Consider the following 14,727-nt stretch of genomic DNA (forward strand, 5'->3'; position numbering starts at 1 on the left):
TAGTGCTCAGTTCGTACGACTGACTTGTCTGTTCCAGACACTGAAAAACGACTTTCACGTGATGTGCCAGTCAGCCAGCCAACATTAAAATTACATTAGGGTGAAATGAAGCATAACATTTGTGCAAAGCCTTACTTGCCAGCACTTTGTTATCAACACTCCTCATAGTCAATTTTGGGCTATTAATGGGATTCCTTAAGAAGGAAACGGGAGCTACATGACGTCGTCTCATGGGCAGTCTGCTTTGATTTTTTCCGAGTTCCTTTGTGTTGACAAGGCGTGTGTGAAACACTTTGTTTTTTTTGGAAAAAGTCTTAACTCAAATTTCTTAATTAACAAGTCTACAAAATTGAACCCCTGATGACTAAGCAGATCAATTACTGAACAGAGTTGCTATTTCTACCTCCTGTATATCTTTAGATTTGAATGTACTTGAGGTTGTTTGCAAGCTCTTCTGATGACATAGTCTCCAGTTCCATTTCTTGTCTGTGCTGAACCACGGCAGTCATGAGAATAATGCCTTTTAAAAAGAGAAGGAAAGTCTTTGTGGCAAATGGACATTCAAGTTATTGACAAGTTTTTTTAAAAAAAATCTGATTATTGTTGTCATTTTTTTTACTGTAATTTAGAATTTGGAGGATCACCGAGATCCAGCTCTTTACTACTCTGGTGACATGCTTGATAGTGAAAGGCAACATCGGCCTTTGATATACTCCATTCACTGAAATGTGAGCAAGCCTTTCTGAGTAGTCTTGATGTGCCATCTAATATTGTATCTCTTCCTGGATCTGGCTGACACCAGATTCGATCTTTTTGTTGCTTTTTTTCCATTTATTTTGATTTGAATCTGTTTTCACATGATTCATATCATTCTGACAAACGCTGTTCATGGGTTGAATAGTGCACTTCATCAATTGACCAAGTCGTATTGCCTCCAGTTTGTCTCCTGTGCAGTGTTAAAGACTCAATAGGTAGCTTGATGCTAATGCTTCTGTGGACTGGACTGGTTCGAGTGTGTATTGATAAATGTTCCCTGGGTGGTTGCTTTAACCACTTGACCATTGGGAGAAGTTTACACCATTAATGCTAATACATTTGAGAATTCATATGCATATTTTCATAGTTATAGAATTCAACCAACACCTTGGATCCCTTCAATATGTGTATATTTTTTACATTGCAGATGTTCTCTATCATTCCAAAGACATTTCTTCAAAATGTCAAGAACCCTTGTTGGTATGGAAAATACACAGGAACCGCATCCATGGATCCTTACAAGAATAATGCATACTTTAAACACACGAGGCATTTCCAAACTGTATTTGACTACTTAAGGAAGATAATTTGGAAACACTTGCAACACCGTGGTGATCAGCACTATCGCCTGCGCTGCCTTCCCTATTTCTACATTATAGGGCAGCCAAAATGTGGGACCACAGATCTCTACAATAGACTCAGGTTGCACCCAGATATTAGCTTTTCCATTGTCAAAGAGCCTCACTGGTGGACAAGAAAAAGGTTTGGTAAGTGGCAGAGACATTCGTTTTCCTTGTGTTTCCTGAAACGCGAGTAAAAAATCGACGTGAGTCTTAACAATGTGATAAGGTGGTATATCAAATGCAGGGGGTTACTATTATCATTTATAAAATGCCATTTTATTTCACTCATTGCTACGTTCATACTTGCGCGATCACAAGCGTGAAAATGTGACGGGAATTTTGCTCACGAGCCTTTTAATTTGTAAACCGAAACTTGAAACTAATATACCAACACCAGTTTGCAGAGGGTAAAGGTAGCATTGCGACTCAGTATATGCATCTCTTTCACCACCTCCCCTGCATCACTTCACAATGGTGATGATTGCCATGGCCGAAGTTGTTGTCTCAATCTTGGAACCATCTTTTGGGATTAAACCATTGTGTCGATGGGGGAAGGGAAGGGGCTTGGGGTTAACACCTGTGAGTGGGTGGAAAAATATACAATGTTATATCAGGTTGAAGCTGTTATGAAACCTAACTTTTTTCACTTCACAGTATCAATGCCCCCACACTTTGGAGGGAAAGCAGTCAATTTGTGCTGGTTATTTTGTTTTTGATGCACACCAAGTAGTGGTCAGGTTGGAACCCGAATATAAAGTCTTGGTGGCATGTTAATCTCCTGATTTTGTGATGTCACAGGAATCCAGAGGAGGGGAAAACACACATGTACATTTTTATATTTGTACAAGCCATTTGTATAGCTTAACGGCGGAATCTGATTCCTTGGAATAATTGCTTCTCAAGTCCCTTGAAACCCACCTATTATTCTATATTTACACTGCAAATATGGGTGTACAAGCTGTGGGCTAAATGTAGGTTATTCCATAGTCTCTAATTTGGGGAATTTAGTCATCTGCTGGAACTAGGACAACTCTGCTGCCACTCCCACCTCACCACAACCAGCACAATCAGGGGCAAATGCAGAATATTTCAATAATTTGTCCAGAGATGTATTTTAAGCTCCGAGTGCTACACAAAGGATTGTGCCATACACTTCAACAGCTCATGAGAATGTCCCTGAATCTCATCCACAGGCAAGATATTAAAACAGATAAAGCCATGATATAAGACTTATTTTCTTAACTATTGACTGCCCTACTGAGTCGCAGCTGAAATAGTAAAGCAGCTCCATGATAGATTATGGGAAGTTCTGATGTTGTGCTTCCCTGTAATGTTTGAATTCACTTGTTACTTGGTGAACGACGAATATCATGGCCAATGTCTGCAGTGGAGTGACAACCACCGGAATATGGAATGACGAGGAGTATTAAGTGCCTCTAATTAGGCTCTATTGGGTATTTTGTCCTCATTAAAATGATTTAATGACTTTTGGTAGATGAAGAGTACTTTGATGTTTTCCAAATGATCTTCCTTAAGTTTGATGTACCGTGTAATTGTTCCGTGAAATTTGTTCCTTGAATGAAGGGTTTCTAAATAGCGTATGACTTTAGCAGTTCTGAGATCTTTAGTCCCCCTGTACATCTGATAATTCCATATCTTCCATGTGGCCTTGGGTGAGATTTTGAAGTTTGAAGCATTTAAGAAGAAACTCAATGCAACTTGAGGGAGAAGGGAATAGAGGGGTAAGAGATAGAGAGGAGGAATTAGAAGGGTTATGTGTAGTATAAACACTGACATGGACCGTTGCGGTGTTGTTCCAGTCCATGTAATTCTTTCACTCTATGAGGCCTCATAAACAGTAATTGTTTATACTAAGAAGTGCAGACACAGAGCATTATTTGTCTGGCCAGGGGCAATACTTGACAGGAGCAGAGCATTTGGGTAAACTGAAGGGGAAAATGCAGGGAAGACTGATTATACTGTAAATTAATTATTATAAAAGGTTATGGAAGTGAGTTTCAAGTAGTTTAAAGTGACACCCTTGGATTAATTTTAGTTACTAGCATAAACTTTTCCACACCTATTGACAATAGTGGTTGACCAGAAGATCTGGACTAATCTAAGATTTGTAAAAATCCAGCCAGAAACCCAGTGGAACATTGTCAAAAGACAACAAAAGTGGTGAAGTTGAATTATTTGTCCAAGTTTATTTTTAAACACGAGATCTCTAACGGAGTGCTCGAAACAAGACTGAGGCAGTTCCTGGGTTGCTTTTCCATTGATTCTGACTTTGCTTTGGCAGATTTTTACTCCCTGGTATGTACACTGATGTCATCAAGCTGTCTGAATGTCTTGTTATGAGGAATTCTGAAAGACTGGGCTGCTTAATTTTACATTTTTTCAATTGACCCTTTGACCGCTTGAAAACTGGATGCAATGAGTCACTTCTCATTTGGTTGGAAGAAAATATTTTACTGTCCCTAAAGCCTTTGGGCAGATCTTGTTTTGTGGGACGCCTCCAGCAACAGAGACTGAAGTGAAACTAGATGTTTGGCAAACGGGTGTAGGCCCAGTAATAGCAATTAGGTAGGACATAACTAGTCATTATGGTCTAATTTCACAAAACTCTAATCTTCTGATTAAACTCAGCAAATGTATGGACGGTTATATTAATATTGGAAGCCTTTTGTCTTTTAAACTTCTTAATTAGCCACCATTTTCCCCTGAGCATCTTTTTCATATGAAATAGGTAGGAAACAGCGGACTAAACTCATGCTGCATTCTGTTCCTGTTCTTACTGGTGTTCCAGATAAGATACTTTAGCGACTTTGCAAATAAAGTTTTTTTTAATTTAAAATAACTGTACACAGCCACCTTCTCCCTCCCAATCTACAAAAATAAATAATTATCTCCATCCTACTTTAAAAAAGCAAATCAGTTATTTGATCACATCCTGAGCACTTTGAACCTTGCAGTTGTGATATGTATAATTCACAATTAGAATATGTATAATTCACAATTCTTTTTATGAGCCAGTATCCTATGTAAAGTTGTACAATAGTTCTAGTGCAATTTGCCTTTAGTCAATCATTCATCAGCTTAGTGCTGTTCAGGTGGATGTTAAAGATCTCATGACACAACTCTGAAAGAGAATGGAGTTTCTTCTGAAGTCCTGGGCAACAATCCCCCAGATTGAATTGTTCATTCAATTCCTCACTGCTTGTGGGACATTGCTGTGCGAAAATGGGCTGCCATGTTTGCTCCAAAATGCAGTTACTACACTTTACAGTAATTCCCTTTGAGATGAAGAGACAGAGACATAATACTCAAAGATGGATTCCTTTCTCTAAACATGGAGGAGTCCTGTAGCTCAGTGGTTAGAACACTTGCTTTGCAAGCGACAGACCTGAGTTCAATCCCAGGCAGGTCAGGGCGAAACCTTGGGCAAGTTTCCTTACTCCACACAGAGCCTAATAATAATCCCTCCAAACACCAAAAACAATAATAAATTGGTCTTTTTCAATCTACGACTGTTTGTGGGACATTGCTGTGCGCAATTGGCTGCCGCGTTCGCCCACAAATATATACAGTCAATTCACTTTACAGTGTGTTCTGTGAAGCACTTTGGGTCATCCTCCCGACGTGAAAAGCGCTATATCAAATGCAAGGATTATTATTATTAATATTTGATTTTCGGTTCTGTACTACTTGTATGTAAAACGGCAAATTTTCATACTTGGGAAAAATCCCTTTACTGAAAACCTTAAGAGCAGATGTGTGATTCAACAGGTTGATTGCTATACTGAAGGATGCTTTTGATTTCTTGCAGGCATTATTCAGCCGTTGAATGGGTACCATGATCGATATCAAATAGAAGATTATCTGGATCTGTTTGATCTGGCATCACATCAGATTCAGAATCACATAGCCAACTCAACTGTTGAAGAGCAAATCAACAGCAGCATGGTCATTGGTGAGATACTTTCATTTTGAGGGAGATTATTAATAAGTCTCAAAACGTCCCCACGTGAATTGAAAATGTATTTGGATTGGAAACTCCTAATTCTATTTAATTGAGATACACTTTGCCTCATTGATGGATGATCTGCATAATAGTATGGTGTTGCCCAAGTGACACCGGCATCTGTAATGTTCTGAGCATTTAGGAATCCCTTGCCATCTTCACCATTCTGCTTCTTTTTTTGGATGGAGGGGTTCTTTTTGGTTGAAACTCATTTAACCCGGGTTCTGTTCTCATCACCTATCTATGCTTTTCTGGGACTCGATTGTTTCTTGCCCAGATCCACTGTTACATTTTCCAGTTTGTTCATTTCCTTGTTCAACGTATGATTGTGATGCAAAGTAAAAAGATGTTAAATGTTACCACTTTTTGTTTGCTCCACGCATTTTTCGAAATGGTTTTGCCTTTCCTTGGCACAAAGTTCATCATGTACATGGGTGAGTGGTTTCTGTTCCCTCATGCTCAGCTTCCTACTTTTAGACATGCCGAGATTTGGGCAATTCACTTGTTCTGGGATCAGTCCATATCAAATGATTTTCTGGTCGCTGAGGGATCTATCTATTGTGAATTCCTGCTTTTAAGTCCATGAAATGTCATTCTCTATACTTGCTGCTCTTTTGATCACCCTGGATGTGGAATGGTTTGCATAACCAGATCCTTTATTTGGAACAGAGATTTGTTTTTCATACAGGCCAGGGGCAGGGGTGGGGGGCGGTGAGTGGATGTTATTTCATAGGAACAATTCAGTCTTTGTTTGTGGCTTCAAAGCCGTGATTGTAGTCCAGCAATTCCTTTGCTGGATTGCCAAATGAAAGTGTTGTTAAACCAAAGACAGCTGTCATTTTTACATAGTTCTTTAAAAGTACACTTTGTTTCCCTTCTTCACCTTAATCCACTGATGCTTTCCTTCGATAAACTGAATGGACAGAAGTGTCATTAACAATGTAGTCCAGTGTTATTGTAGAGTTGTGATATTTTAACAAAGCTTCGCTGAAGATTCTTTGCACTAATTACAATTGTGTGGTCATAGTACAATTTTTTGCACTCACTCTGCCATGCAGTTAAGTTTTTGTCCATCCAAGTATCTTTGGAGAAAGAATATTGAGTTATCTGGGATCAAAATTGCTGCGTGTTTTGAAATACAACAACAACAACAACAAGATTCCATTTATAGAGCGCCTTTCACGTCGGGAGGACGTCCCAAGGCGCTGTGAAGGAAAATACCTTTCCTTCTCCCGACCTTCTCACGACTTCTGAATATTGGAAGCATCCGACGTTGGCTGAAAATACTCAGAATTTAGCAAAGCTGCTGGGTTTGAAGTGTGAGCCTCCTCTTAGGTTTGCAAGGCAATATTGATTCAGCTAAGTTGTTGCCCTGAGAGCAGTATTGAAAGCCTGAGATCCAAAACATCAATAGCATCCTACTAAGAAACTGCATCTTTTGAGATCGTGCTTGCTTGAGTCATTTTTTTNAAGACCTTGCTGCACAGATGCCAGGAATACGGGCTTACCTAAATAGGCTGTCCACATCACTCCACTGCAACTGTTTTGTCTCTAAGCACCATGAGCACAGCGTTGGGCAAAATATTTAATTTTGGATGAGACATTAAAGCGAGCTCCCGGCTTCTTTTTCAGGTGCACATCTTAGATCCCAGGGAATTATTCTTAAAACAGTGAAGTTTCTCCTGATGTCCTGGCTAAAAATCCTTCAGAAACCATTGTCCATGGCTGTCGGTGGGGCACTGCAGCCTGCAGATTAGTTGCTGGGTTTGCTTGCAAAATACATGGTCATTGCATTTAGCTGTAAGAGCCTGCAAAGTGCTTTGGGACGTCCTCCTGACACAAAAGCTGCTACATCAAATGCAATGGTTATTAATGTAGTACAGCATGCTGCAAGAATATCAAGTACACAGTCCGCATGGACAAATCAAAGAAAGTGATACAATGCCAAAATAAGCCTATTGACCCATGAATGCAAATCAGGATAAAAATTGGCATTTACAAAGTGCAGACGCATCCAGTTGCTTTTATTGTTCCCGGAGACCGGGCTTTAACTCACATCTGTTGTCTTTCAATCCATTATTTTGTATGGAAAACAATTCTAACTTTAATAGTTTTTATTTTTCATTTGCCCTTTTTATAGGTGAGGCCAGCGCTTCCACAATGTGGGATAATAACGCTTGGCGGAATTTCTATGCTCCAACTGCTGATGGTGAACCTCCATTTTTAATTCAGGATTTCCTTCATGCTGTTTATCCAGGTGCTAAGCTTATCGTTATGCTAAGAGACCCCGTTGAGAGGTTAGTCTGTTGGCTTCATTTATTGGGTGTGTAATGTGTCCCAACCATGTTTGATTGTGTTCCAGCCATGGAAACTATGAGCAATCGCAAGCATTCATGCTCTGGTTTGGGTAACCAGAATGAGTGAGTAATGTGTGCATAACTTGCTCAATGTCTATACTGGTATACCTTTGTTCTTAAATAAGTTTTGACAGCATTTCTATTCCATATATGTAGAAAATGTTCAATACACGCTCGCTCTGTGTGAATTTAGTTTAAATGTCAGGTTGTTGTTTTATCTCAGCTACTTAACCCTCTAGCTTCTGGATCAGGACATTGTGGCTTGAATCGTCACATCAGATCTTTAATTCATAGTCAGTACTGGTACAGCAACTCAGAGATCAATGATTTCATGGCATTACAGCATAGGTGAAAATTGGAGTCCTGTAGCTTAGTGGTTAGAGGACTCGCCTCGCTAATGAGAGGACCTGGGTTTGATTCCCGGTTGGGGCGAAACGGTTGGGCAAGTTTCCTTACTCCATACACCTCTTTTACCCAACAGTAAGTAGGAACCCTATTCTTAGTCGATTGGTGGATCGCTTTTTGGGGGTAATAATCCCTTCAAATAAAATACAAAATTTGGTCACTCACTCAAACCATGACTGTTTGTGGGACACTGCTGTGCGCAATTGTCTGCCGTGTTTCGCCCACAAAATATAGTCAATTCACTTTTCAGTAACCTTTGTAGCGCTTTGTGACGTCTCGAAGATGTGATAAGGTGGTATATCAAATGCAAGGATTATTATTATAATTGTCTCATTTTACCAGCGTGAGTTCCAATCACCTTTGACTGGAGGACTTGTGGTTGAATGAAATAGGTTACATATGGTTTCCTCTGTAACGCTGAGTATCATTTCATATATGCAAGTATAAATGTGGCGTGTATGATGCAATAACTGGATGCTTCATGAAGGAGCCAAATCCCCAAGTAAACTGGAGTTTTATTGTCTGGAAGCAATCTAACCTGGCATGAAGGATGCAAAATTATTTAATGCATCTCACTCAGGAAAAAAAACATACAGGTACTAAAAGCACAACTCCACTCATGCAAACACACAGTGTCTTCAAAACGGCAGTTCCAGATCCCTTTTCAATTCCAGATCTTGCACTTTTGAAACCTTACCAGTATAAAGGGCTACAAAGAATTCAGAGTAACTTTAAGACACATTTAGTTGTATATTTCTATGCGTTGACTAAGCCTAGTAGTTTAAGCAAGCTGAAATAATGTAATCTTTTACAGATTGTGCTTCAGTAATGTGTCATTTGCTTCAGTATTTTGTCTGTGCCGGTTAACAACGCTGTTAGTATTTCCTGCCAAAAGATTCTGAGTATGAGCAAGTGTTCAAAATAAAATTAAGAGAAACAGAAAACAGGATGTGAATTATTCTTTGTGGCTGATGCTCAAGGTATGTGCGGGACTTCAACTGCAGAAATTTTGATGAGTAATTAAAATTTCACTTTGTTTCCACAATCAAGGCTACATAAGCTTAAAAAAAATGCTTTGTCTGCTTTTTTTTTGCTGATGCACAATTACAGTGTAAAACCAACTTAAAACCCAGCTGTATTCAGGATCACCATTTTAATATCTATGAAGTTTACCATTCATTTCCTCCGACTTCCAGCTGTGTCATGAGCAAACCTTCCAAACACTCTTGGAATTCCTTGTCGACTTACAAAACAAACTTAAGAGGGAGCAATAAAATGAATTACATTGCAAATTAATTGCACTGATGAATCGCATTGCTGTACTGTGGACGTCCTCCTGACGTGAAAAGTGCAAATGTAATTTGTTGTTGTGTGCGTGTGTGTTCAAAATGTATTGTAAATGGGTTAACTTGCTTTAATTCTGCCTTGTATGATTTATTTTTGCTTAGGCTGTATTCTGATTACTTATATTTCATAAGTGGGAACAAGTCTGTGGAGGACTTTCATGACAAGGTAACTGAATCGCTGGAAATATTTGACAATTGCTTGATACACACTTCCCTCAGAACCTGCATCTATAACTGCACTGTGAACTCAGCCTTGCCCGTAAGTACTGTTTTATCATACAACTACTCTTGAGGAGTAAGCAACCCTTATGTAATATACCATTTCTGAATGAATCATGCCCTTATTGTTTCTGTTTTCTCATGGTCCCGCAATCTAGCACTTGGTTCATTGGTTATCTCACTATATGGGTTATTTTACTTTGTAGTTGTGTGCTTCAGTCTTTGTGGTGTGTCGCATATTTGTGAACCACAGCTACGAGAGGTTTTCAGTTGGTTGATTTGACTACTTCACCAACACAGAACAATGAGCCAAATGGCCTCCTATTGGGTCATACATTTCTGTGGCTCCAGAGTTCTGGGAATAACATGTGATAATGTTCTACTTTTGGGGCAGGGCGGGTTAATTCTATTGTAGTAATAATAATGATTTAAATGTTGTAATTCATGGCATTAGAAACATATAACAGAAAAGCATTGGTTTTCAAGAATTTTCATATCATGTGCTGGTGAAACATTAAGTCTCTGACTGCAATGCTTTTTTGTAGGGAAAGCACCGATCTCAGTTATGTTGAAACTTTTTTGTTGTGCAAAAATTGCGCATATATATTTGACACAAACAGAAACCAAATTACTTCAGCAGTTCTTTGGATTCTGAGAAAGAGAATTGGTGATGATATTACGTGTGAGGCCACTGAATCATCAGTGACAGAAAGAGAACTAACACTTGCTTTCATTTAGGAACTAAATATTTGCCAGGCTAGGAACATTGGTCAGACATATTGCTGGTTAACATGGCTAAGAAAGTAAAACTGTTAGATAGAAAACAAAGGTTTTCCAGGTGACATGTTACGTGATGTGGTGTTTGTTTTATTTACAGGTAAGATTGCAAATTGGCCTGTACGTGGTTTTCTTGTGGGACTGGTTCTCTGTTTTTAACCGGGACCAATTTCTCATTCTTCGACTAGAGGAGCATGCAGCTGATCTGAAGCACAGTATGCACAAAGTCTTCGACTTTTTGAACTTGGGTATATATGATTTTCATTTGTTTATTTCTCATATACCTGTTTCCTCCTTGTGACTCCACACCTCAGGCACTGACAGCATCACCATCCATGGATACACACTCCACCTTACTAAGCCAGTCCGGAACCTTGGTGTCTTGTTTGACCCTCAACTATCCTTTCTACCCCACTCCATGCCATGATCTGCTCTGCCTTCCCCCACCTCCGCCACATCACCCGGTTCCGCCACTGTCTCACACCACAGGCCACCGAAATTAATGTAATTTTGTTGTTGTTGTTCTGTGGGCCATGGGATCCATATATATTATATAGACACCTGATGACACCTAACTCTTACTTCTCTAATTTCACCCTTGACTCCAGGGCTATTGTTGTCCTGACACCTGGCTTTCAGCCATCAAATCCTGAATGAGCCCCAATTTCCTTCAACTGAATGTAAAGTTGAATTATTCCCATGAGCTCTGATGAGCGAATATGTTTTTTCACTACCTGAATGTAGTCTCCTGGGCTAACTGTTATCGTGAAGCAGCCTTTGGCTCAAATATAGATTTTTATTGGCACAGGAGAGTTTTTCCTGACCTGGCTTCAAGTCCCAAAAACACCAACTCTGAGCCAAGCTTCTCTTCATCAGGGAGTTAGCCACTCAACAGCCTGTGCCAATCCCATCAACACTTTTTCCCTTCAATGCAGGTTAACCAAGCAACTGGAGGAACTTTTGGTTAACAGTACAAATACGAGGGATGCATGTTGGCTTAACCTTGTAACCTAAACTGGTGACATTCTGTTTTCTCTGTAAATTCCCCAGTTTGGATCATTTTGGGTTCAGAAGAAAATGGGTGAAACCATTCACAGACACCCACAGAATACACAGGCAATTCACTTTACAGTATATTCTGTGAAGAACTTTGAGACGTCTCTCAAAGACTTGACAAGGCTCTGCATCAAATGCTAGGATTATTATTATTTATTATTACAAATATTTCAGCTGGTTTCTGCATCTCATCAATAAAGTAATGTGAGTTTTATGGATAACATTGGCATGGCATTCGTGGTTGGATTTTAAAAAAAACTCTTTGAGAATGTTGGTCTTCTTCCTGAAATCGTATACAGACCTTGAATATTTATCTGATCACCACTGGAAGAATATATACGGCATCAATGATGTGTTGTCTCAGTCTCTCAGTGGTCTAACACATCTCTGATAATAGACTGTAATGATTAAACACGGACAGTCTGTTAGTAATAATCATATAATAATAATAATCCTTGCATTTGATATAGCGCTTTATCACGTCTTCGAAACGTCTCAAAGCGCTTCACAGAATATATTGTAAAGTGAATTGACTGTATACTTTGTGGGTGAAAGTAAATAAATGTGTGTCATTTTAATGTCATCTTATTATTACTACTTAGAGTGATAGGACACAGAAACAGACCGTTCAGCCCAACTATTCCATGCCAGAGTTTATAATCCACATGAACCCTCATCTCTCATTTTCCCCGCACCTATATCTGTCTGTTCCCTCGTGGAAGATTGTTGCTTGTGTCAAATGACTGATAGTTCACATCTCTAAACTCTTTGAAAATATCTAGTGTCTGATTCTTGACACTGGATACGTAATCCTTTCCTGGGTTTCTGTCATTGTGTCGTGGCACATAGTGAAACATCACTTATTTCAAATCATTAAATAGTCATGCAGTTAAATAGCGTTCCTCTCGACATCTTGCTACAACTTATCCTTTTCAGGCTTTTTAAAGCAAATTTTCCACGATCTTGCATTTTGCATTAAAGCCTTCTTGACCTTGCCCTAGGTGAAATGCACTATATAAATGCAAGATACTATTTGGTTGTTGTTGTCACATTTTGTGATTGATGCCTGCCAGATAGGGATTAAATGCATCAAGATAGCACTGGAGCACTGATTCACAGGATAGTATTTGGATTAAGTTGGTATCCTGCTTTTAGCTGGACTCAAAAGCTAATATCCACAACTTGGAACAGTGTGGGGTTTGGAGAAATCCTTGGATACTGGCAGATTTTCTTTAAAAAAGAGAAGATGAATCTGTTGAAGAGGGGAAGGGGTTGGATTCATGGACATTCTTTAAGAATTGCTGAAAATAAGCAGCTTTTCATAACTCATTCGATGTGATCACATGGAATCCTGCTACAAAATGTCGCAAATTTCACCCCTTTGTGACTTCTGACTGGCACTCGAGTGGCTGTAGAAACTATTGCATTGGCTTTGAGCTTTTTAAATGTCTCGATCTGAGATTTTCCAAAACCAAAGGATACATTTTCCTGCATCCAAACATTAATGAATATCAAGACACGAGTTAAGAATGTAATGAATCTGCAGTAACAGTACCAATTGAGGCCCCCTGCTTGAATGAAATTATTCTCCAGATGTCTGCAATCTGTTTTGATCGTCCACAGACCTGTCTCAGACTGTTGGCACGTTGACCAATTGTAACCATTTTATAGTGTAAAATGGGGATTGAAATAAGGAGATACCTTTTCTGCCCCAGCTTCAGGAACTTCTCTCCCTCCCTCCCTCCCTCCCGCCCCCTCCGTCCCAATCTTTAACGCCTCCCTTAGGAACTTTCGTTTCGACTTCGCTCCTCACATAAAAGGTGCTGTGTCAATGTAAAATTATTGCTGCTGTTTTGAAGGAGAATAAGATCAAACCTTGCTTGGTTCAGAAGGAAAAATTAAAGGAGAGTTTTTCTAAGGCTTCATTTTGTTTGCCAACAGGAAGCTTGTCAGAGCAAGAAGAGGCAGGCATCATAAACAAGCCAGCGTCAAACACCAGGCGCCCCAAAGACAAAAGCCTTGGACCTATGTTGCCAGAAACCAGGATGATATTGGAGGAATTCTACGGGCCGTTTAATGAAAAACTGGCTTTGCTACTCGACGATAATTCTTTCTTATGGAAAAAGTAAACGCAGAATAAAATCCCCAAATGTAACATATCAGATGTTTATTAAGTACCTTCCCGACCGTGTTGGCATATTAAACGATACTGTAATAATCCAGTTTCAGAAATTTATTTTAAGTTTATTTTTGAAAATTGTAACCCGAGGACCTGTGCTAAATTCTGCAAAAAAAAGTCATCTTTGAAATGTAGCCTCAAATTATTCCCTGGTGATGGAGGAAATGACTTATGTATAAGTTCTTTGTATCTGACTCTGTGAATATCATGATGGGACACTCAACATTCCTTAGTTTGTGGTGTAAATAAGAAATAATTCCCTTGTGGTGGAGTTTTAAATATTTTGTAACCAATTATTAAATATTTTATAGGATTCTTTTGTTATGTATTCGGTGAAAATGAAATCAGACTTTCTTTCTATTGTTGGCTAAACATACGACCCTATAATGGTAAGAACTTTCAAGAATAATACCTCCTTAAATACTCCAATAGCTCGTCTACTCTAATAACCGTGGTTAGAATCAGGATTCACAATGGTTGCAAGAGTTATTCTCTTTTAATTTATTTTTTTCGCTCCTTTTCCATGTTGCTATTCAAACTGCCGCTAAGTTTCTGAAGGAATTCTTGTGTTCTGAACCCTCATTTTTAACCAGTCCAGATAAGTTGTCAATGTTTTTCCTTTTTAATTCTTTGTATGTCTTCCTGACAAGTAAGCAAGTTGTCTGTCCTAATTTCCTCATTCTAGATACAGTAGGGCGGAGCCCTGTAGCTCAGTGGTTAGAGCACTCGCCTTGCAAAAGAGAAACCTGGTTTTGATTCTCAGACAGGGTGAAATGTTGGGCAAGTTTCCTTGTTCCACATGCCTCTTTTACCTAACTAGCAGAAAGTAGGAACCCGTTTGTTAGTCGATAGGCGAATCACTTTTCCGGGATAATAATATCTTAAAAATAATAATCATTTGGTCACTCAATCCACGTCTATTTGTGGGAAACTGCTGTGCGCAATTGGCTGCCGCGTTTCGCCCACAAAATATACAGTCAATTCA

At 39.2% G+C, this 14,727-nt stretch overlaps 1 protein-coding gene across 2 annotated transcripts in view; it reads left to right on the forward strand.

The window, feature by feature from the left end:
- chst15 (carbohydrate sulfotransferase 15) overlaps positions 1–14,484 on the forward strand; it is a 39,581-nt gene extending 25,097 nt beyond the window's left edge. The window contains exons 3-8 of one of the 2 annotated variants that reach the window (XM_042336595.1): positions 1,184–1,523; positions 5,209–5,352; positions 7,544–7,700; positions 9,614–9,770; positions 10,608–10,755; positions 13,505–14,484. In XM_042336595.1, coding sequence (XP_042192529.1) covers positions 1,184–1,523; positions 5,209–5,352; positions 7,544–7,700; positions 9,614–9,770; positions 10,608–10,755; positions 13,505–13,692 — 1,134 coding nt within the window. In that variant the 3' untranslated portion in view covers positions 13,693–14,484. 2 annotated transcript variants of the gene reach the window in all.
- The last annotated feature ends 243 nt before the right edge of the window (positions 14,485–14,727 follow it).

Source organism: Callorhinchus milii, unplaced genomic scaffold (assembly GCF_018977255.1).
Source record: "Callorhinchus milii isolate IMCB2004 unplaced genomic scaffold, IMCB_Cmil_1.0 Scaffold7, whole genome shotgun sequence".
NCBI classification, from domain to species: Eukaryota; Metazoa; Chordata; class Chondrichthyes; order Chimaeriformes; family Callorhinchidae; genus Callorhinchus; species Callorhinchus milii.